The following is a 22,978-nucleotide window of genomic DNA, read 5'->3' on the forward strand; positions in this document are numbered from 1 at the left end:
TGTTCCATAGGCATGAACAGAATGGAATAAAACCATATAAATGAGTGACAACAGGTTTGGCAGTTAATTCTATAGAGCAACGGAACAAAACTAGAACTTTCTGGGCGTCCTGACCAGTGGTTATTTGTGGATGATGAAGACGGAAGAATGCTCTGAAAGGTGCACCATGCTTAAAGTGAATTTTGCTTCATCTGGCGCTGTAAATCAGTAAAAGGTGAGGGAGAAGAATGATTTATTGAAATATTTGGAAATCCTTGGAGAAAACATCATGCCTTCCATAGAAATCAATTGAACCGTAATGTTAGTCAACTGGAGCCTATTGTCCTTTAGAAATGGACTGATATTTGTCAGGAATGTCACCAGAGCTGAAGTCTGACTACCCATAACTTTAACACAAGATTCTAACAATGAGAGATGTGCTTTTATCAGTACAAAAGACACTTGTTGTGAAGGGGTGTAAATACTTTTGACCATGCTGTTCTCATTTCCCGCAGCATTTTGGTGGTATTTTGTGTTGAATTTGGGGAAACCAATTGTTGTTTTAGTTGTGTTAAGTTATTGAAATGATGCTGGTTTGGTTATTTTAACAAAAAACTTCCAAAAGTGTGTGAATTTTGCTAGAAAACCAACACTTTCAGAGGGGTGCCAATACTTTCGTCCATGACTGTAGGTGCTGCACAGAGGTGGAATAATGCCACCCACTGGCAAAATGACAGCACTGCGGCCACATGATCTGTGCCTGGAATATTTCAGATGCTGTTCGAGATACATGTCAATGAAAAGTTTTATTAGGTATAGTCCCCTTTTGATTTAAGTTTTAGAAATATGTTGGTGGGTTTTCTGCTTTCCCCCGTCTGTCTGTCTGTCTGTCTGTCTGTTTCTCTGTCTGTCTGTTTGTCTGTCTGTCTGTGTATAATGAACTTACAGCATGGACTTTTTCAAAGTAAAGTAAAGAAGTAAAGAAAAAGTAAAGAAAACAGTAAAGAAAGTTCATTAGAAAATAGAAAAGGCTCCATTACTTTAAAAACAGTTTTTGTGCTTAATTAAGAACATTTAAGATGGGGTCTATGAAACTTTATACAGTAAAGAATGTTCAATAAAACATTTTTTTTATCAGTCTCAGAAGTAATGGACTTGAATATGTACCATTGCTGTGAAAAACTGATCAAAAGCTTCATGTTTTAGTTTAAATTTGACATATTGTATAAAATCACTTGCCAGATAAAAGAGCACACAGAACAAACATCACAACTTTTTTCAGTGTTTATTTACAGTTCTGCATCATTGGTTGAATATTTTGCTGATAGTCTTAAGTCTGTGCCTCCAGTGAATCAAGCAATAAATAAATCCTTTGTACCAAATCACCAGAAGACAGCACAGCATTCCCTGCTGCGTACTTCCGTTTTCGCCTTATATCGTTACTTAACCCCCGAAAATACTTTCATCGTATTTTTTAACCTTTTGCCAACAGCTGAAACCGCTATAAGCCGGTGAATGTGTCTCCCTCCAGCCTCACTGTGTTCAGCAGCTACAGCTCGCTGAAAGCTGAAGTGTTTCACAGCCCGTCGAAATATGAAGGACGCGCACGCGGCGCGCATGGACCGCCGTAACAGCGCGTCACGTGCTTGCGCGGGTGAGGGCGGAAGTGGAGACTCCTGTCTTCCTGTCCCATCCCTCCCTGCTTTCGCTCGGATACAACTACACCGACTGGAGCTGGTAGGATGAAACTCTGCTGCTTCAACTTTTTTTCCCCCCTCGCCGCCGTGTTTTCATCTTTGCTGATGGTTGTAAGCTGTTTATGCTCTCTGCTCGTCTCTCAAGACTCCCTGCTCGGACTGCTGGTCCAGCGGGCTGAGCTTTGCTTTCCTTTCTTCTATCTTTTAGCCTCATTGTCATGCAAAGATGTGATAACTTTTTTCGTGGTGCACTAGCCATTGCTCTGCATGTAGGATGCTGCAAAGATGGACATTCTGTGTGTACTGTGGAGTAATGGAAGCGTTCCATATGTAGTTATTTACTTTGAGAGGAAGTATGTGTTCTGACTTGATGTTTTACATTGAAATAGTGGAGTAGTCTGAAACTTGCTTAAACTTCTCAGGTGCCACTGAGGTCCTCTCAACCCGACTGGTTTCAACAATCAGCCCCTCAGAATAGCAATGGATCACAGTGGAGCCAGTGAAGGGCCTGGACCAGGCAGAAGACCCTCCAGTCCCGCCTGTGGGATACCAATGGGTGCCAAGGGACAAGCTGCACAGAGCATCCAAAGGCCCAAAGTAAAGATAACTCCCTTCCACAGCTCTCCCATAGTCAGCAGTGATGGAGCTCTCCGCAGCAGACGACCAGGAGCAGCTTCTGGGAAAGCGCTGGCGTCTCCTGGCAGCCTGTTCCGGGACACACCTGGCCGGCTGACTGCTCCACCTGTCAGAGAGAGGCTCACTGTCACCGCTGGAAGCTCAGGGGAGCACACGGCCAGTTCAGGCTGCCTGCTGGACACAGCTGGAGCCAAAGCACAGGCAAGCCCTGTTATAAAGGTAACAGAAAAACCAGCGAACCTGAAGCAATTCCACGTAAACATGTTTACAGAAACGATTTTGTCAACTCCAAGCACAGTTTCAATGTCTTCTCCTGTTGACCAAAAGATTCTCAGTGATAATCTGAGAGAGGAAGTTCAGGATGGGTCATATGGAAGAACACAGTATTATTTTCCACCTGTTATTAGTTCATGCTTTTATTTAGCTTGTTTGACAGTGGATTACTGCATTACTTAACTTCCACATTTTTATTCTGAAGGATGCATATTTCACAAGTCTTGCTTCAGTATTTTCTTTAAACAGTTTAATAATCCTGTGTTGAATTTGAGAACATGTTAAAGTAGATCTGTCACTGGAAGTGGGCCAGTTCTGGGTTGTATTCTACTGTACAATAGCTGGTATAGCTCAGTGATTGACAGATAGTTAGAGAGTAGGGCAGCAAATAGCCGACATATGATGCTGATATCGTGGTTTTTTGCATCCGATAAATGTCAACAATGTAATAATAATAACAAAGGAGACACAATTGCTGAGCTTGAATGAACATTTACTAATTTAACACTGATGTTCTTGTCTGCATTGTCTCTGTTTGCTGAAGTAGATCTGCACTCTGTCTGCTGTGCACTTATTTTAAATACAAAAACATCATCTAAATAAATGTCCAGCAGTAATCAGAAAATAATTTTTGTTTAAAAAAAAAAAAAACAGCTTATGAATGAAAGATACAGTTTTTGTGCTTTCAGCAACAACTTTTATCAGCAGATGGCAGCAGCTCTTTGTTTCTGAGGGAGATTGAAAATGTGTAAACATATATAAAAAAACAACGCTCCCAGCCTTACTCAGCTGACTGATTAATCGATTTTACTAATATATTGTGCAGAGTTTATTTGACATTGACTGTTTGCTTGTGAATGGCATGTGGTTCAGGAGGTAGAGCGGGTTGTTCACTAATCAGAAGGTCGGTGGTTCGATTCCTGGCTCCTCCTGAACCCTAATGGCTGTGAGTGTGAATGGCTGAATGTGGCATGTGTTGTCAAGTGCTTTGAATGGTCGGGAGATGAGAGAAGTGCCAAATAAATGCAGCAGTATGCAGCATATGCATACCGTACATATACTGCAGATATGAATTTAAATGTTCTTAGTGGTTTGTTCTTCTCATTCATGGAATAAGTAGGAAAGCATATTGTCTTTGTTCTGCTGTCAAAGACTCCCGGCCGGAAGGCACCGAAGACTTTCCTGACAGACCCACTGAAGTCTGGACCACCAGCTGACTCTGCGCTTTGTCACAGCCAGAGAGGCAAAGGCAAAGAGAGGAGAGCTGTCTCCACCTCCACCTCCACCTCCACCTCCGTCAAACGTCAGTCAGGTTAGTTGATCCTTTCTCTTGCAAAATTTACCACTTTGAATTGAACTCGTAGAGATACCTGATGGAAAACAGGTTGCAGCAGAGCAGAGATCAACACATATACGAGCACAGCTGCTGCAGAAATGTGGATAGTCCATCTTTTTTAGTGTGTGCTGAAATAAGGTATGGCTGTAAGCAAGCACGTACACGTATTATGTGTATGTGTGTTTGCACTGGTTTCTTCATTGTTTTGCGTTATCTTTTGACTTTTCACCGTGTACTGTGTGGTTTTATATTGCTGTTAGCTGCTGGTTAATCTCCTCAGTTGAAGCTGCAGTAATTAAATTTCACATTAGGCTGAGTAATTTTGAATGTTCCAGTGCATCATCCTCCCATTTGTTAATGTAAGGAGTGCAATTGGAAGAAAAAAGTATTAAAAGTATTTTTCTTGTTGACGCAGTTTAAGTAGTAAAAGCACATGAAGCTCAGCCTGAATGTTATTGAATCTTCATGATGTTCAGTTCTCCGAGAGTTACAGCCCATTAATGTCAAGGTTACATCGATTAATTACATCATTCTGTCTGTAATAATGGTTTTTCCATACAGAGATAATCAGTTTTAAAGAACAAACTTAGGCCTCGATGGAACATATTGTATCCAAGGGTATTTGCTGGTGAGGACTTCTGGCCTCCATCAAACCTCGCTCTGTGTGCTTTTCCTAGCTGTGAAGAGGAAGAAGAGGAAAATGGGAATGTACAACCTGGTCCCCAAGAAGAAGACCAAGGCCCTAAAACAGCAGGAGAAGGCGGGTCATTTATTTGTTTGTTCCTGTATGTCAGACGTCCTACCAGCCTAGTAACATAGAGGCTGCTGTATGTACATGCTGTATATGCCTCTATGTTGGTGTACAAGCTACATGGTGCCTGAACATTAGTGACATGCTGTTTTCAACAGTGATATACCACTATGACATTAGAAGTTTGGCAGAACTCCACACCCATATATCTGACCTGGGCTGACACAAACACTGCAGCAGCTTCAAATGGGATTGTTTCATTTCTCTATAAAAACTTTCATCATTGGTCTGTTTGCGTTCTACAGTTTGACATGGACATAATGATTTTTCATTGACATATAAGAAAAAAGAGTCTAAACAAGTGTAGCAAGTACTGAACCTTCAGGTGACCAGTTCACGAGAGGACCTCTAAGTCATGATCACATTTTTTGTCAGGCCCCTCTTTGGAGCCTTCACGTTTGCCTCGTCTCAATCCTTCATTAATAACAACCAAAGACATGGCCAAACGTCTGACATTATTACCAGTAGCTGACTGTAGTATTTGTCAGTGAAGCACATGATTTTCTTTTCTTCTTTATCAACAGCCATATGCTCCATGTGATGTTTTCTTGCCCCACTTGTTCTTTCTATATTCATCTTGTAAAGGTTACTACACTCAGGAAGTCTTGGTAACTCTAGATGTATGTGGATGGATTACTAATACATACAAATGCCATTCAATTTTTCAATCAGAAAGAGGATCCAGGAGTGAGTGCGGACAAGAACAGAGCTGCAGCGGATGAGAAACCAGCGATTTCAGCAGAGACTCTGAAGGATGGGGAACCGCCAGCCACCAGAAATGAAGTGCAGGTGGAGGTGGAAGCTAGCACGGGCAGCCATGTTGAATACACAGAGCTGACTTTGGACTGTCTGGACCTGAAAGCTCAGGAAGAGCTGCTCTCACCCCCCCCGTCTGGTGATAACAGCATCTCACTGACTCATTTGGCTTCATAAGATTTATCTAAAATGCTCTTGTAGATACTATCTCCTGCAGAATACATTTCAGTTGGTCACACAGGTCAGTTTCGGCGTGTGATGTATAGTGAAATAATGGGATGTGTGCGTGCAGGTGCAGCAGCAGATGCTGACGTGACAGAAACAGACCTGGCTGAGGAGTTACCGCTGTGCTGCTGTCGTATGGAGACGCCTCACAGTGGAGGCAGCCTGTCCACACTGGATCAGACCTGCATGGCCATGGAAAGCACGGATGGAATGGTAAAAATCATCTGAGTGAACAAAAACACTCATGTATCACTCTCATTATAACCTCTTATTAGAGATCAGATTTGAAATATTAGATAAAAACCCCCTCTAGTTAGAGGTGTAAAATCAAAGCTGTGTGATTCAAATGATCTCATAATATGACAAAACCTTTCTTCAGCCTTGCCATCAAAGAATCGTCTTTGAACCAAATGAACCACATCACAGTTAAGACAGCAACACGAAGCACATCAACACTACATCACAGAAGACGATCCTGAAGCACACAGCAGCTGTTTAAAAGAGCACCGCAGTAATTCTTTTTGCCATATGTGACTTTTTTAGCAGAAGTTGGATTCATTGTGTCCCATGCACTAAAGCTGTATTTCATCCCTGAATCAAGGAATAGTTATGTGAAGAAAATACTACAAAAACAATACTTGTAGGATATAATTCACATCAGAATATAGAAAGTTTGTGTTCTTTGGCTGGGAAAGGTTGTCAGGGATTCAAAAACCCCCACTGCATTGGACCTTTGGTTTGAAAACTGGAACTGCATGGTAGGTTTTTTGTGAACACCGACTTGATTTTCTCTCCACAGCTGAGTCGTTGCCAGAAGCGAGTGATGAAGCAGGAAATGATGCGACCCTCCAACACGGTTCATCTGCTGGTTCTGTGTGAGGACCACCGGGCCGGCATGGTTAAGCACCAGTGCTGCCCCGGCTGTGGACTCTTCTGCAGGGCGGTGAGGGGAAACATTTATTCATCTTTTATCATGTTACACTGGTTATCCATGAGAAGATTTCAAGTCAAACTCATTACCAAGAAACGTTTTGGTCAGATTTCACACTCATGGAGGAATATTATTAGAATATCATCCTCTGTTTGCTCCTCCACTTTATTCTTCTGCCTTTTGTGACTTTGACCATCTACTGCCATTGTTGCCAAGTGGTAGCAGCGAGAATGCAACCTTGACCAATCTGCAGTGTTTTCCTGGTCCGTCCCACAGGGCACCTTCATGGAGTGCAGGCCGTACGGCAGCATCTCCCACCGCTTCCACCGTGACTGTGCCTCCATCTTAAAGGATCTCAAGTTTTGTCCCCACTGCGGAGAGGATGCCAGCAGCGCGAAGGAGGTCACAGTGCCCAAAGCTGATCAGTCGCCCTCTGTGCCCAGATCGAACCCCGGGCCATCACTTCCAGCTGTGCCCACTGTGGCCACCCTGCCGTCAGTACCAACCACACCTGCTGTCCCACAGATACTTAGAGCTAAGAAGACCAGCGAGCCGCAGAGGGACAGAGAAGAGAGCCCGAGCAGGTGACACAGGACACCGCTTCCTTCCTGAAATCACTAAACTCGCACCTATTAAAGGGTAATTCCAATTTATTACACCCTGGGTCAACTAAATCTTTCTGCTTTCTGCCTCCAGGTTAAAGGGCGAGGCTGTGTGTGCTGCAGAAAGACTACCTAAAGAGTCACTGGAGAGCATCCTGATGGCACTGGACGATGAGAAGTAAGTTAACCATGAAATATTTTCACATCAGGTTGCAAAGAGTTGTTGTGTGGGCCCACAGTTTGCACTTTGATTGAATTGATTGAGACCTTTATTCATTTAGCCTGAAACCAAAGAAAGTGAAGTACCCCACCAGACAACTGTACATCTCTGCAAAGCAAGGAGAGCTCCAGAAGGTCATTCATCTCCTAGGTAACTCAAGTATATTATTCAACATGGAGTGGCTTCAATTACAAGAGCTCAGTGTGGTGGATTTGTAGTATCACACTGATATAGCAAACTTTGCATTACAGTTGATGGGAAGGACCCCAACTTTATGATGGAGGGCCAAAACAAACGCACCCCTCTTCATGCAGCAGCTGCTGAGGGTCACCAGGAGATCTGTCACATGCTGGTCCAGGTGAGGAGACGGAGGCTGCACCTCAGGGCCTGTATTTATCAAGAGTGACACATTATTGTGCCTTGGTTTTTAGCAGCTGTCTTCACTTAAGAACAGTGGACGGTGGAAGAGAAGATAAATTCCATGTTTTCTGTGGAAAGGAGCCTCACAGCTGTACAGAAGGTTTGCGTCATCACTGCTGCATGTGCAGTATGCACAACATATGCAAGATGCATATTAGTTCAGGCTGACGGGATCTTCTACCGTAGGTCACACAGCTGAATCACATTATCTACTTTTTCTAAATGGATATGCATTTATAGAACAGATGGCTTCATGGTAAATGTCAGAAAACGACAATTCATCATCATTATTTCTCCTTTCTGGATGAGAGTGTTGTACACAGCGACCTCACTCTCAGATTTAATACAGCACCTGTTGAACGCCAATGTGGGACGCTCCGTCAATAACTCAGTAGTGCTCTGAGTTATGAGAGTTTTTAGTGCTCGGTTAACTTTCAGTACAACTCCGAGGAGGAGATGTTTGATAAACACAGGCCCAGATCCAACAGAAGGATATCCATTCTAGAAATGTACAGTGCTTACTGTGCAGAACATGGATGTACAGTCTCCCTCTGGAAATAGTGACCCCTTTAAAAGTTCTTTCTAAAGGTACCAAATAAAGATAATACTCACTGATATGTAAATACAGTGAGTCGATTTTCTCAGCCTTTTTGGGAATTCGGGTGTAAAATATAAACTAAATCAAATCTGAGTGGAAATTTCATAGAAGTACATTAACTTAACGTTATCTAACCCATATCCCCACTTAACTGGCTAAAGCATTTTTTGTTCTGTCTGGAGCAAGTGAGATGAATTTCCTAATAAAGCTGCAGTAGGTAATGCCACATGTTGGCTGTTAACCACAGTGAAGTCTTGTTGGCTGATGTTGTTGTCTTCATTAGTGATCTTGTGTCTGTGTGTGTGCACCCATAGGCTGGAGCTAACCTGGACATGTTTGACGAGGAGCAGAGAACACCACTGATGGTGGCCTGTGAAAACAACCACCTGGACACAGTGCAGTATCTGCTGAGAGCTGGAGCATCCGTCAGCCACAAGGTGGGTCAGCACGCACTCGGACACAGTCAGCGTCAACTAGCCCGACCAGCCGGATGTCAGATGTGTGCTCGTGTCAGAGTCTGCTTCCTCATTCATCACTCAGTCTAATCTCACTCTGTCAGCTGCTGCCACTGCTCAGTCCTTTTTCACTACTGTTTTATAATCACAATTCCTGTTTTTACCTCCTGAAAAAACACATTGTTAGTGTTCGATCGATGATGTAGCAGCGCACTAAAAGTAACATATAGTAACATAATCAGGCAGAGAAATAGAAATTCAGCCACTGAGGCTGGTTTGTTCACAGAAGCCACTGCAGCAACCACATCAGTTCGGTCCCACACAGACCTGACACACACATTTTCCCAGCAATTTGGTCCCACTTTGGTCTAGAGCAGTTTGTAATAGCAAGCTGTGGTGAATTTTCTAAAACGTTTCTATCAGCCCTTTTAGAAGGAAAGTGCTTGATTCAGTGGATGTGCATATTAAACTTGATCTCATGTGGAGAATGGGGAGAGACTGAATTTTTCCAAAGCGACCTGCTGCAGCTGATAAGTAGTCGCAGCCGATGGTACAGTTAAGTAGTATATCTTCCACTTCAACCTGCAGACAGGTGCTCTCCCAGAAAGACGAGTTCATGTGGATCACATCAAGTTCCTGTGTAGTTCAGCAGAAATATGGCTGGGTATTGAACTCAGTGACGAAATGAACAGATATGTTTTTAAGTGGCACATAGGGGTGAGAATTTTCTCTTGCCTATGAACAAAATTCACAAGTGGTACAGACCTGTCATATAAGTCATCTACAGAGAGTCTGACTTTGTCAACGTGGGACAAAAAGCTCATTTGGCCTGACATCAAAATACCTTAATCTGAAGCAATTTGGAGTTTAATTGTGATACTGAAATGAACTCAACTAACATATGTAACAAAAACAACCTCGTTATTTTCATTGGCATATTTCAGCCCAGCATCGCATGCAGTTGAGTTCACCCGACAGTGTAACATCACTGGCTGTAGTAGGAGAGGGAGACGGTCCGCCGACCTGCCCCTAAAGTAGTTTCACCGGCCAATCGCCTCCCGACCTATAACCTGTAACAAGGGCAAACACAGAACAGAACACATACGCCACCTTGTGCCCAGGACGGCACAGGGCATCCAGGATACACCAAAACAAAGCAAATGAATAGGAATCATAACAGTCATAATATTCTGTCACTGAATATCTCACAGACTTTCACATTTGCTTCATTGGCTCTCATATTAGTCATGGACAGCTTTACTTTAGAAAGATGTCTTTTAGCATCTTACTTTCTTGTCTCAAAACATTCCCTGTTTATGTCTGTCACAGAGCAGCTGCTCTGATGACACGTCAGACAGCTGTACTGCAACCCCAACGCCAAAGAAGTTGACACTCTGTGTAAAACGTAAATAAAACAGACTGTGATCATCTGCTAATCCTTTTGAACATGTACTGAATTGAAAACAGCACAAAGACATTATATGTAATGTTTTACTTCATCAGCTTTATTGGTTTTTATAAATATCATCTTATTCTGAATGTGATGCACCAACATGTTTCAAACAAGTTGGAACAGGAGCAACTAAAGACTGGGAAAGATGTGGAATGCTCCAAAAACACCTGTTTGGAACATTCCACAGGTAAAGAGGTTCATTGGTAACAGGTGATAGTATCATGATTGGGTATGAAAGGAGCATCCTGGAAAGGCTCAGTCATTCACAAGCGAGGATGGAGAGAGGTTCACCACTTTGTGAACACATGATTGTATGAGGGATGTCACTGCATGGACTCAGGGACACTTTGTGAAACCGGTGGGGGTTTTTTGCAAGTGATTGCATTCTGTTTTCATTTATGTTTTACACAGCATCACACTGATTTTGTATTAATATTTGTAAGATTTTTTATTGTGTCCACTAATAGGCCTACCACTACCGACACTGCTAGATCTGTTCTGATCTTTGGTCTGCTGATTTCTCAAAGCAGGACTTGAGATGCTCTTCTTGCTACTCCATGGTAACATTTTGTGGATGTAATTTGACCACAAACTGAGAAACTGGTTCGTAATTTAAGATTATGTAGTTAAGAGAGTTTGATGTATCTGACATGGAACACTCTTACAAACAGAGGTTTAGGATAAGAATAGGAAAAGTTCTTGTTGAGGACAACTGCAGATATCATTATCAATATCCATAGTCTCTTGTTCCATTGTGTATGTGGCAGAATTGATTAGAGCAGCTTTAAATAGAATTAAGTTAGTACAAGAACCAACACTTCAGTGCAGTGTACTGGTTGTCAGGAGGAAACAGTCATGACAGAAGGAGATAGTATGAAAATGATTGCTGTGGGGGAAGGGAGACTTTGTCATTAACTGATTGTTTAATGAAAAGCACTCATTTTAATGAACCTCTCAGCCTTTAAGCCTGAACTAGGCTCTTGAGGGAGATGATAAGGTGCAGAACATTCTAGAACTGTTGGACAATTTCTCTTCACTACATCCATTCCAATGTCCTCTTTCACCTGCAAGGCTTACGTCATGGAGTCCAGAAGCCAATGAAAGTCCCTTTCTTTCGGACATAAACAGTGGTGGCAGTAGCACAGTGTTGTTCAATGTCAATCATGTTGTCATCCCAGGATATTATGGGTTTCACCTGTCTGCATCTGGCAGCTAAACTGGGACATTATGACATAGTCCATCACCTGCTCTCCAAGGCATCCAAATACGTCAACTGTCAGGTAAAGACACACTCCGCCTCATTTACTAACAGCTGCTAACAGCTGAGTTTGTGGAAATATAAAGTCATGTGTCAGTGGAAACCTTTGCAGGAGTTTTATAGCTTGTGTCTGTGCAGGATGACGGGGGATGGACTCCCATCACCTGGGCCATTGAGTACAAGCACAAGGAGCTGGTCCACCTGCTGCTGGCTAGAGGGGCTGATGTTAACATCAGAGACAAGGTCAGTGCACACGACAGGCTGCTCACTTTTACAACTGTGGCACACACACGGCAACACTTTGTCGTCACACTTCACACAGCATTGCAGCTCATCAAGGTCAACTCTTTGATAAGTGTGCTCTCATGGGATGCATAATATTTTACCTCTATACTGAGTGAAATGTAAGCACAGAACACTGGAGAGGTGGGGGGGGGGGGTCCTGTATCACCTTGAGCAAGGAAAGAAGTAGATCTCACTCACAAAAATGGAGTTAATGTTCAGTTTATCATGCCAATTTACTGAAAGGTTTGAGTATTTTTTTATGATTTGATGATTATATTGAAATGAATGTGGCATGACTTCTACAGTCTGCTAGCTTATAGGAAATCTCTCTCACTCCAACAGCTGCCTCAGGGTCTTTATGCAAGTCGGTGTCCAGTGTCCTGTGATGCACTCCACAGTGTAGCCGATTACCTGAAATGATCTCGTCTCCTTAACTGTCTCCCAAGTCGTGGGCCACTTTGCATCAGCAAGATGCTTTTTAACAGCTAACTTCATGCTGAATTAGTAGTGGTGTTGTTTATGCAAATTATTAGTCTCATTAGTGTGCACCTCCTCATGACCAGGTGGCATTCATCAAGTTGAAACATGCAGTTTACAACAAGTGTATGTAGTTAATTTGGATGAATCTGACTTTGAACACTTGTACCAACAAACGTGAAACAGGATCAAGAGTCTACAGCCACACTAGCCGCCCTGTGAGGCTGCACAGCAGGACTTACTGTAAGGCATCTCCGCTCTGTAAATAGTGGTATTAACAGGTTGACAGATGCCTTTAACTCCTCATTGTTTGAAGTGACAGAGGTGGTGACATCATCATGCATATCATGCCGATGCTTCATCTTCCGTGTGATCCTGGCCTGTTAATGCTCTTCCTGTAGTCTGAACTGCTTGAAGCCCTGCCTCTGTCACAACACGGTGTCAGTGCTGACCTCTTTCCTGCTCCTTCTTCAGGAAGAGAATGTGTGCCTGCACTGGGCGGCTCTGTCGGGCTGTGGTGACATCGCCCAGGCTCTGCTGGAGGCTCGATGTGACCTCAATGCTGTCAACGTTCATGGTGACTCACCGCTTCACGTCGCTGCCAGAGAGAACCACCTGGACTGTGTGATGTGAGTGTGTAGTCTGGGAGCAAATGTCAAATGGGGGGGCCACACTGGGGCACATGCTCAAAGATGTACATGTGTGAAAGTGTTTTGTAACCCATATTTTGCTAATATACAACATATTTCTATTTCATTTATCATGGTGCATAGGACAAGCTGCACCCCAGGTTGGGTTCTCATTCCTACTGCAGTCACTGAAGGTGTCCGACGCCTCAGAAACATTGGAATAAGATCTGACTTTAAAATGATGCTTTTAAGTCATGGTTGTATGCAGTAAATGTATATAAACAGTTGAATTGCTTTAGCACAAACCATGAATATGCTTAGCTCCACTCATGCTGTCAGTGGCAGATGATGTGAGTTTTGAGTTGTATTATGTTTTAGGACACTGAGGAAATTAGTCTTACTTCTTACAGCTGACATTATTTTTTACTTAAGTAGTTAGAGTCCATTCAGTTAGAATTATGAACATGCTCCAGTCATGGGAATATACTGTGATGTGCACAGTAATCCTCCTGTACTGATTATGGTTTTATGTAAACAGCAAACTGAATGTGTTTGGTCCACCTCTCATTCTTCAGCCTGGGTTTCCCTGTAAGGTTTTAATATGTTCCAGTCTGAAAGGTAATGCTTTGGAGACACTGAAGCCTTAAAATGGAAAGATTTGATTTACATTTGGCTTCTTCAAATGGAGGGGTGTCAATTATTGGAAACAAGTATGTAGCCATGGATATGTGTTGTTTGGGTCATTTTTTCATAGTTCAGGCTCAATCCCACACCTCCTGTGACAGGACAGCGTAATTCAACAGGATTCACTGACATTGTAGATTGACAGTGTACTTCCAGTTTTGTGTCAACATTGTGTGTTGTGTCCCTTTCATGTTTCGACATGAGAGCACCTCTGTACAGACAGCTCCATAAAGACAAGGTTTTCCCCAGGTGTTTTGAAAGGACTTGACTGGCTGACACAGAGCCCTGACCTCAACCCTATCCAACACCTGCAGGATCAACTGGATGCCCGTGTCTTTTAATGATATGCTTAAGAATTGCCCAAGGCTGCAATGTACGGGTGTCAGCAAACTTTGTTCATGTGTCCACATACTTTTGGCTATACAGTGTATCAACTCCGGGCAAATGTAATCTAGAAATGTCTGCAGGATATTGATTTTAGCTTCAAAATCCCCTTATTGGTCAATCCCTTCCTTTGTTGTCCTTATTATATTTCACTTTTTTTCTATCTCAAAAACCTTTTGTAATCTTGTCCACTTCTTATTTTAACATCCTCCATCTACAGGTTGTTTCTGTCTCATGGAGCGGATGTCAATCAGAGGAACAGGGACGGAGACACAGGTCTGGACTGCTGTGTCTACGGCTCCGAGGTGTGGACGGCCCTCAACACCAACAAGAAGCTGACTGATGCCAGGAGAGGCAGGGACTGCCAGGGAGAGAGAGTGCTCAGCAGGTACACAGCAATACTGCTCTGTGTGTGTGTGTGTGTGTGTGTGTGTGTGTGTGTGTGTGTGTGTCTGTGTGTGTGTGTGTTGGTTGGACTATATAATATTAATGTTTATTTTCTAATATTACATGTATGTATAGAACTGTAATAAGACATATTGCTGCTGTCTGCCCTCATCTCTGTTTTGGTGTTTTCATTGGCTCTGTTCCTCTGTGGGCTGAGACACCTCTACCTCTCTTACTTATGAAACACCTTCAAAACACACTGGAGAAAAAAAAGCAATGTGATCAAGCTGAAAAAAAAACTAAGCTTTTTATAGTTTTCTAAATTCTAAAAGATGTTCTTCAAGGCAGAATTAGAGGAATTCTTTGGGAAATCACAGTCAGATTATTGCCTTTACAGAATTTGAAACAGTGTGTTGTTCAGCTAGCTTGACAGCTTTACGAGATGGTTCTCAGTCTGGTTTGTAAATGCTTGCTGTGGAATTAAAGCCGCATTCATCACTTGTATTTTGGCCACACAGGGGCAGAACTCCACAACAAGCTGAACATTACATACGTTTGGCATATTATGACCATACCAACATCAGAAAAGCTGATACGGCTCAGAGCAAAATATGAACATGCCGATGCTAATGGTCACCATCTTAGTTTAGCTTGTTGGAAAATTTTTAATCTGACGTTGACACTATATTAAAAGTTAAAGGATCATCAAAGTGATTAGAATTCATCCAGAGGAGAACCTGAATGTCTGTACCAAATTTCATCACAATCCATCCAATAGTTGTCGTAGTGGTGGACTAACCAACTGACAGACCAGCACTGCCATGCCCTGAGCTGTACTACTAGCATGGCTAATAACAGCTGCTTGCTGTTGCTGGAAATCATGCTGACTGGAGATGTGGGAGTGAACCAGAGTAGCAGTGGTGTCTATAATGTGAATTCCCAGATATTAAATGTTCATTGTGATTTTCTGTAGCGTTCCCAGTTATGTTTGTTCTTAAAGTGTGCTGAAGTAGCATATCACCACATGGTTAAGATACGTTTGACTTAATATGTGTATAAATGCAGTTGCAAGAACAAGACTTTCCACTCCCATCTTAAGGTGTTTGAAAGAGAGTTTCTTTTAATCCTAACATTCTGAGTATGAACTCCCCCTGACCTTTCATTCAAGTCTATCTTGCTCTGTATTGAGTCAGACTGATTGTTATTTCGGGGTGTTTTAACTGTGCGTGCTCCTTCATGCCTCTCGGCCCACATAGAGCTGTTTCCTCTGCTCTCTGCTGAACTGTTCAAGTGTGTGCTTGTCTCTGCTTCTCACGCCAGTATGCTTTATGTTGCATGGTGAACCTGGTGAATATCAGGTACTGTGCTGTCTGTGCCATGGCTGTGGGCTGGGATGCATTGGCACAGTATGGACTGGTTATTGATTTCTAGTGAAGTGGGTGTGTGTTTATATTTGTGGGTACTGGGCAGACCCAGTGGGGGCACAAACAGTTCCAGCACAGCTACTGAACCCAGCTGTATGCCAAGAAATCATTCAGCTCTTAACACCACAAAATGTTGTTTTTCTACTTCACTTTGTGTACATGTTCAACAAACAAGATCCATGTTGATCATTGTGCTTCAGAGGTGTTGGTGGGCATGTTTTTCACATCAGACAGTGCCAGGCTCTTTCTCCCTGCTAACACACTTTATGCTAAGATAGGCTAACCTGTCCGGACTCCAGCTCTGAGATAGATCTTCTGCTGAACTATTGCCACTCAGAGAATGAGACACAGGTCTATGTACCATAACCACCACTGCATTTTTACAATACTGTTTATAAGCAATCATTGTTTTCATCAATGATTTGCTTGTCATTAATCGTGAAATTGATCCTTACCATACATGTACTTAAATCAGAATTTAAAAACCTAACTTTTCCTTCTCTTAGGGACATTTCTCGGGGGTACGAAGCGGTTCCTATCACCTGTGTTAATGGTGTGGACAGCGAGCCATGCCCTGAAAACTTTAAATACATACCAGACAACTGTGTCACCTCCCCACTGAACATTGACAAGGACATCACTCACCTACAGGTGAGAGCTGAGCTCTCTGTAAACTATACATTTATTACAGTATCCTAAAGAAGGCAGAACATGACACACATTTAATATCTCTGTGTGTAGCTAAAGAATAAGTCTGGTTATGTTTTATATTTTTCTTATTGTCAACAAATCCCATGTGCAGACTCTCAGCCAACAAGTCATCACAAAGTATTGCATGTGCATCAAAGCCTGATATATCTTATTCCTATGCCCCAAACAGATCCACTGCTGTGCAAAGACTATTAAAAACAGATCAATGTGCCACACTGATGCCCTTGGTGACAATCCCATATGCATCGTCCTGCTGCTCCAAATACTCATTAGAGCACCAAATGTGGATTACTCTGCCACTGAAAACAGTCCCCAACAAATGCACCATTTCCTCCTGTTAGAGTAACATTTGACAGACTGTCAGTGACAGACTGTTCTAGGAAATGACGGAAACTTGTATATAAGATGTATATATATGTATATATATATTTACACACAGGGCAGGAAAGTATTTAGAGATGAACTAAGGCATTGTTGGTTTTGGTCTTTTCATGGGATTTGTTGACAGTAAGACAAGTATAGAATATTATTAGTCTTAACCTTTAACCAGGTGCTCCTGCAGGTTTTACATCACTGTGATGCGTTCATTTCAGATTTGTGCTGTGTTGGAAATGTTACTAGGTCCCACCCACTAAGATTGCTGTCGTGAGATGGAATACTTAATCAAACCTGCAAGTAGAAGGGACTGCCATTTACCAAATATCCATTAGCAATTTTTCATTGTTGTCGCCTGTTTAAATTCATAGAGGAAAACACTTCAAACAGGCATTCTGTTTCTCTTCTCTACTCATACTATGTACATTCAGTTCCACCAGAACAGTAATGTAAGATCAAAGCTGCCAAATGTCCTAACACCTGACTGATAATAGCTCATTGATGGTGTCATTCAGCACTGCAGCTGCACAGACGACTGCTCATCCAGTACCTGTGTGTGTGGTCAGCTCAGTCTGCGATGTTGGTATGATAGCGTAAGTTGAGACACACGCACACACAAAATGCTAAATAAATGTACATTTGAGAATAGACTCTGTAATGTTATTTCAGTGTCATTTATGGTCACATGTGTGTTTACAATATAAAGCAGTTATTCCAAATGGAAGTTTAACTAACTAACTTATTTTAATGGATTTTGAGAATGTAGGAAAATTCCCTGGCTGTTAGTAACATGTCTCTTGGTGCATACGTAGGAGGGTCGACTACCTCTGGACTTCTGTCAGCGGGAGCCCCCAGTGCTGTTCGAATGTAACCACGCCTGCTCCTGCTGGAGGACCTGCAGGAACCGAGTGGTCCAGAATGGACTGAGGTGACCTGTTTTACTTTTTAGACATGGCACAGCAAGGTTGACTGGCTGCACCGTATCAAGCTCTGCTAATCATCACGGTTCTAAAGTTTTAATATACAATGATAAAACAAAAACACAAGTGACTGGGCCACTACAGAGACCACATTCTGGCCACATTTCCACTTGTCATTTCAAGTGTCTTACATCTGGATAAAATCCAGCCGTGATTTGAAACACTACTGTTTACACATATATGCATCACAGTTGAAGTGATATACTGAATATACGCTGAATATGCTGAACTGGTACACCACAGCAAGGCCTTTTTTAAATGAGTAGGTTACTTTAATGTCTTAGAAATACAATTTAATTATAGAAAAGTCATTACAAGTACACTTTTACTCTTTGAGCTTAATTTAAAGTATGTTTGTCATATACTTAAGTTCCACTTAAATGTATTAAAATGAATATAGTAATTCAAATACAGTTTTAAAGTACTTATAAAAGCGTACTTTATTGCAAGTGTATAATAAATTGTACCTAAGTATTTTTAAAAAGTGTCCTGAATTATAAATACTTTAGATAGTGTTCTTATGAAAAGTATACTTATTTTTTTTTTAATCTTTTTTTTATTTTTTATTTAAGTCCTTTATAATACACTAGTGGCATGCTTAATTTAAGTCTACTTTAATGTCACTTCATTGTAAGTATATTTAAGTATAACTCCAATACATTGGTGATGTAATAAAAAAATACACAGCGAGTGTGTTTTGAATGCTCATGAATCATGACTTTCACTGCTGTACTTCAGGACACTTAATAATAATAACGATAATAATACATTCTACTTATGTAGCACTCATAATATGGGTGATGCTGCTGTCACCACAGGAGGCAGACCCTGAGAACAGTTATTTCCTCTTACTGATGTGGTTACGCTGATAACTCTTCCACTTGAGCAGGAAAGGGTACATTTACACCTTTTCAACATCTGGCTAGAATGTGTCAGCAGTCAGATCTCAATCCGTTTCGAATGCCGTGTATTGGCCATATTTTACTCACGCTGTGGGGACATAAATGCAGGTCTCCATAATGTAAAGCATGACATTTTAGAGCAAAAACTTGGGTTAAGGATAAGGTTAAATTTAGGTTTAGGTTAGGTAACATGTGTGCGTGTGTGTCTATGTGTGTGTGCATATTAGTTTCCATTTTGGATGGGATATTATTGTGAATATGAGGACACCTTGCCCTGTGTAGTTATCCCCCCTTCCATCCTGCTGCTCTGATACTGACACGCACATGTAGAGGACATGGTGGGACTCAGTTCTCTCTTCCAGGAAAAGTATTAGCTCTCTAAATTGTTTTTCTCTCCTGAAAACTGTTTTCTTCCATAACATCATTGTCTTAATGTTCCGGCCGTCAGCTGCTGGATGAGATAATTGCCTTGTTGTTGTTTCAGAGCCCGGCTGCAGCTCTATAGGACACAGAAGATGGGCTGGGGAGTGAGGGCCATGCAGGATATCCCTCAAGGGACATTCATTTGCGAGTGAGGACAGGCTGTCATAAGTGAAACAACTGAATTCAGTTTTTTACAGCATGAAATATTGAAGAGAAGCTGCACTCTGAGCTCTTTCCCTCCCTAATGCTTCCACAGGTATGTTGGGGAGATCATCAGTGATGCAGAGGCAGACAAAAGGGAGAATGACTCTTTTCTCTTCACCCTTGACAATAAGGTGACTGAATTGGTTTACATGAATTTTTAAAGCTGCGCTAGGCAACTGTGCGTGTTGATTCTGCAACATAATTGCACACACTCACGTGTTTACCACCTTGACGAAAATGATGTGATGTGACACACTTTTAAGCCTTGATTTTATTCATTTTACATGGTTCGCAAATAAATTAGTGTCTATTTATGAGTCATAAGAAATCATAAATGATCTTTTCCGAGGAGTAGATGTAAGCTGGGCTCCATCAGATATAACAATTGCTTTAATATAAAAGAGGTAACTAGTTACAAAGATTTTACAGTATATACAAAAATATGATGCCAAAGTTCATTTGTAGGTTAATCTCATAGCACTATACATAATCTCAGTGTTCCTCTCCATATTAAAGGGTAAGTAAACAATGGCAAGACACTGACATGTCTTAAAAAGGAAATGCATACACATACAAAAATAGGAAGATAATTGGACTCTGCTACATGAATTTCTCCTATCAGCCCATCCAACCACATCATTTCACAGTGTCTATAATAGTGCCTTCTCTTGCAATGATGCAATTTTGCATTGTCATGGAAATTAAGCAGCCTGGCAGACATAGTGTAAAAGTTTTCAAAATGCAAGTTTTCCTCTGCTCTCACTGAGTATCATTGAGTCATGCACATTATGAGTTTTTTTGAGAACACTTTATGACTTTGAAAAACGTTGCTTCTAACAGTCATCACTGTAGCGAAACTGCATTTTCCCTGTTATATAAAAAGGCAGTGAGGACCTGGGTTTCTGCAGAGACAGCATGTTTTCCCCTCTGCACCTGCACAAATCCAATCACAAAAATAACTTTTTCCTCAAAATTACCTTTTTGATAAGGTCATTGTCACCGTTGGCTCGTCATGTTTCCTAAACATCTCTCGTCTTACAGAATATCTCTGCCTGGATGCCATCTCTGGGCAGTCAGGATGCAGTTTCATTTATCTTGTTATGGACTTGAATCTTGGTCGGTAACAAAGTAAAACTTTGTGACACTGTTATGTCACTGCTATAGGCCTGCAAGACGGCAAAAACTCTTAGAATCTTATTAGATTCATTTATTTCTGTATCACTTACCCAAAGGTGTCCAGCTCACAGTGGTTTACATTACTCTCAGACGTTGATGATAAGCAATGAGTTGAGTGAGTATTGTAATCCACATTCATCCGCCATATCTAACAGACTGGGATGTCGGGCAGGTGTTTTCAGGAAAAGGGATGCAATGCATGTGCTCTTATGTTTGGTCAAGAGGTGGCGCTGCAGAGTCTCTCATCCAGACACAGTTCAGTACGTGATGCACCGTTATCCTCTGTCAGCAGCGTTCTTCATGGTTTCACAGACTGCTTGATCTTGTGATGACAGCTTGTTGATGGTATCAGGGTGGGTTAGTTGTTGAAGGAATTATTCTGAACTCATATCTCAGGTTTGATTCTTCACCAGCAGTTTGTTCTTTTGATTCATAATGAAAGATGCTAAAACGCAAACCTGTTTATTTATTTATTCTGCCTCTTTATTCCCATTCAGGGTGGTGTGAGGCCACATGCATTAGGGCTGTGGTTCCTAAACTGTCTCTGTCATGCCCCCCCTTGGAAGCAGGAAATATTTCATCAACCAGCAGCAGTACTGGGGACAGGAGTAACAAAAAGAGCCCAGCTGAATTTTATTAAATAACATAATCAAGAACATAACCAGCTGTGGTCATTGCACACAGTTTGGGAAGCACCACAATAGATACAAACCAGGAATAGAATCAGGACCGGTCTGATCCGTAACGCAGCAAAGACCGTTAGATTCACCCATTTCCACTTAATTAACGGATAATTCAGCTCTATTACAGTATGTGTCTTCATAGATTGGTCATTTCTCTGACTAATATAAGACGTCACTAAAAGGAGGTCCAACAAGACCAGAAACATGAGCAGTCAGACATGTTGGAAATAAACCAAAAGGCTAGTCCAACTTATTTGGAAGAGAAAGTGTTTAAACCCAAATTATGTAATTATATCCAAACATATGTTTACATCCATAAGTTTACAGCACATTGTAAACTGTAAGTACAGAAACTGTACGTACTGTTGTGACGTGCACAAAGTTTCCTGTGCAGGATTATTAATGACCTTCCAGCTGCCCTCACTCTCACTTGGACCTCCAAATAAAGTGGTTTAGATAATCTGGATACACTGTTGGCTTGGTTACAACCTGTCTTGTGGTTATTGCCCTGTGAAACTTGTAGTGGTATTACTGTGCTCTGACACTTCAGCAGTTAACTTGGTGAGTACAATATTCTCATGATGAGAAAAGACCCCAGTTGAGCTATTTTTGAAAGATTTTCCTGAACAGATTGACAGGTGTCACTAGGTAAACACAAAGAGATGCGACTGACTCTTTTTCATCATGGTCTTGTGCAGGTGGGAGACATACACTGTATTGATGCAAGACTCTTTGGCAACATCGGCCGCTTCATCAACCATCTGTGTGAGCCCAACGTGATGGCTGTGAGGGTGTTCACCATGCACCAGGATTTACGCTTCCCCAGGATAGCCTTCTTCTCCAGCAGGCCCATCAAAGCTGGAGACCAGATAGGGTGAGTGGTGGAAAAACAAGCTCAGCCACTGTCTTCCTTTTCTTGTTCTGGAGAGACCTTTTAAATGTTCCAGATTATATGATGGACTGTTGCCTCCTCTTCAGGTTTGACTATGGTGATCACTACTGGAGGGTGAAGAGCAAGTTCTTCAGCTGCCACTGCGGTTCCCTCAAGTGTCGCCACTCAGCCGCCACCAGATAGAAACTTACTGATGACCATGATCCCTCTTTCTGTCTGGACACATTCTGTGACCTCTCTACAGTCAGAAACACTGCCTTCTGAACCAGATACCATGTAAGATTAGGTCAACACCGGTGGGATTTATTTATACATCTAATAAGGTTACTTTTCTATATGAAGAATACTGCAGTTTGTTACCAGCCAGAAATACCCTATGTGAGAGTGGGTTTAACTCATTTTAAAGAGCCAACAGTCAGGTGAAACAATCTTAACAGATGATTTTAACATTTATGCACTATGCCATTAATACTGCAAAGTGTTTTATTTGTGGATTAATGAAGTGAAGTAATGTTTTGGTAGTCTGGTCTCATCTATGAACATGCTTTTTACTACGTGTCTAATTAGAAATTAATAAACACATTTTTAAAGCATTTTTACATCTTATTTTTTATGGCTGGCTCACAGCTGACCTTCCAGTTCATCCCAAATGTGTGGGATGAGGTCAGGGCTCTGCAGGCTAGTCAAGTTCTTCCAAACCAAACTGGAAATC

General features: G+C 41.8%; 1 protein-coding gene across 4 annotated transcripts; it reads left to right on the forward strand.

Annotated features, from left to right (window-relative positions):
* The first annotated feature begins 1,659 nt into the window (after positions 1-1,659).
* ehmt1a (euchromatic histone-lysine N-methyltransferase 1a) lies at positions 1,660-22,859 on the forward strand. 4 transcript variants are annotated; one of them, XM_076731455.1, is made up of 23 exons: positions 1,660-1,716; positions 2,099-2,531; positions 3,738-3,897; positions 4,599-4,685; positions 5,409-5,627; positions 5,781-5,926; positions 6,513-6,656; positions 6,921-7,228; positions 7,341-7,424; positions 7,528-7,616; positions 7,718-7,824; positions 8,799-8,921; positions 11,571-11,672; positions 11,789-11,893; positions 12,887-13,041; positions 14,330-14,497; positions 16,427-16,571; positions 17,522-17,599; positions 17,819-17,934; positions 19,373-19,459; positions 19,568-19,646; positions 22,073-22,248; positions 22,353-22,859. In XM_076731455.1, the coding sequence occupies exons 2-23, from the start codon at positions 2,157-2,159 to the stop codon at positions 22,447-22,449; spliced, it is 3,150 nt and encodes a 1,049-aa protein (XP_076587570.1). In that variant the 5' UTR covers positions 1,660-1,716; positions 2,099-2,156; the 3' UTR covers positions 22,450-22,859. The 4 variants fall into 4 exon arrangements, with proteins under 4 accessions (XP_076587570.1, XP_076587571.1, XP_076587573.1 ...); XM_076731456.1 differs by having other exon boundaries at positions 4,599-4,681; positions 5,405-5,627; XM_076731458.1 differs by having other exon boundaries at positions 1,703-1,787; positions 4,599-4,681; positions 5,405-5,627.
* The last annotated feature ends 119 nt before the right edge of the window (positions 22,860-22,978 follow it).

The sequence above is a fragment of the Chaetodon auriga genome, chromosome 5 (assembly GCF_051107435.1).
Source record: "Chaetodon auriga isolate fChaAug3 chromosome 5, fChaAug3.hap1, whole genome shotgun sequence".
Classification (NCBI taxonomy): Eukaryota; Metazoa; Chordata; class Actinopteri; order Chaetodontiformes; family Chaetodontidae; genus Chaetodon; species Chaetodon auriga.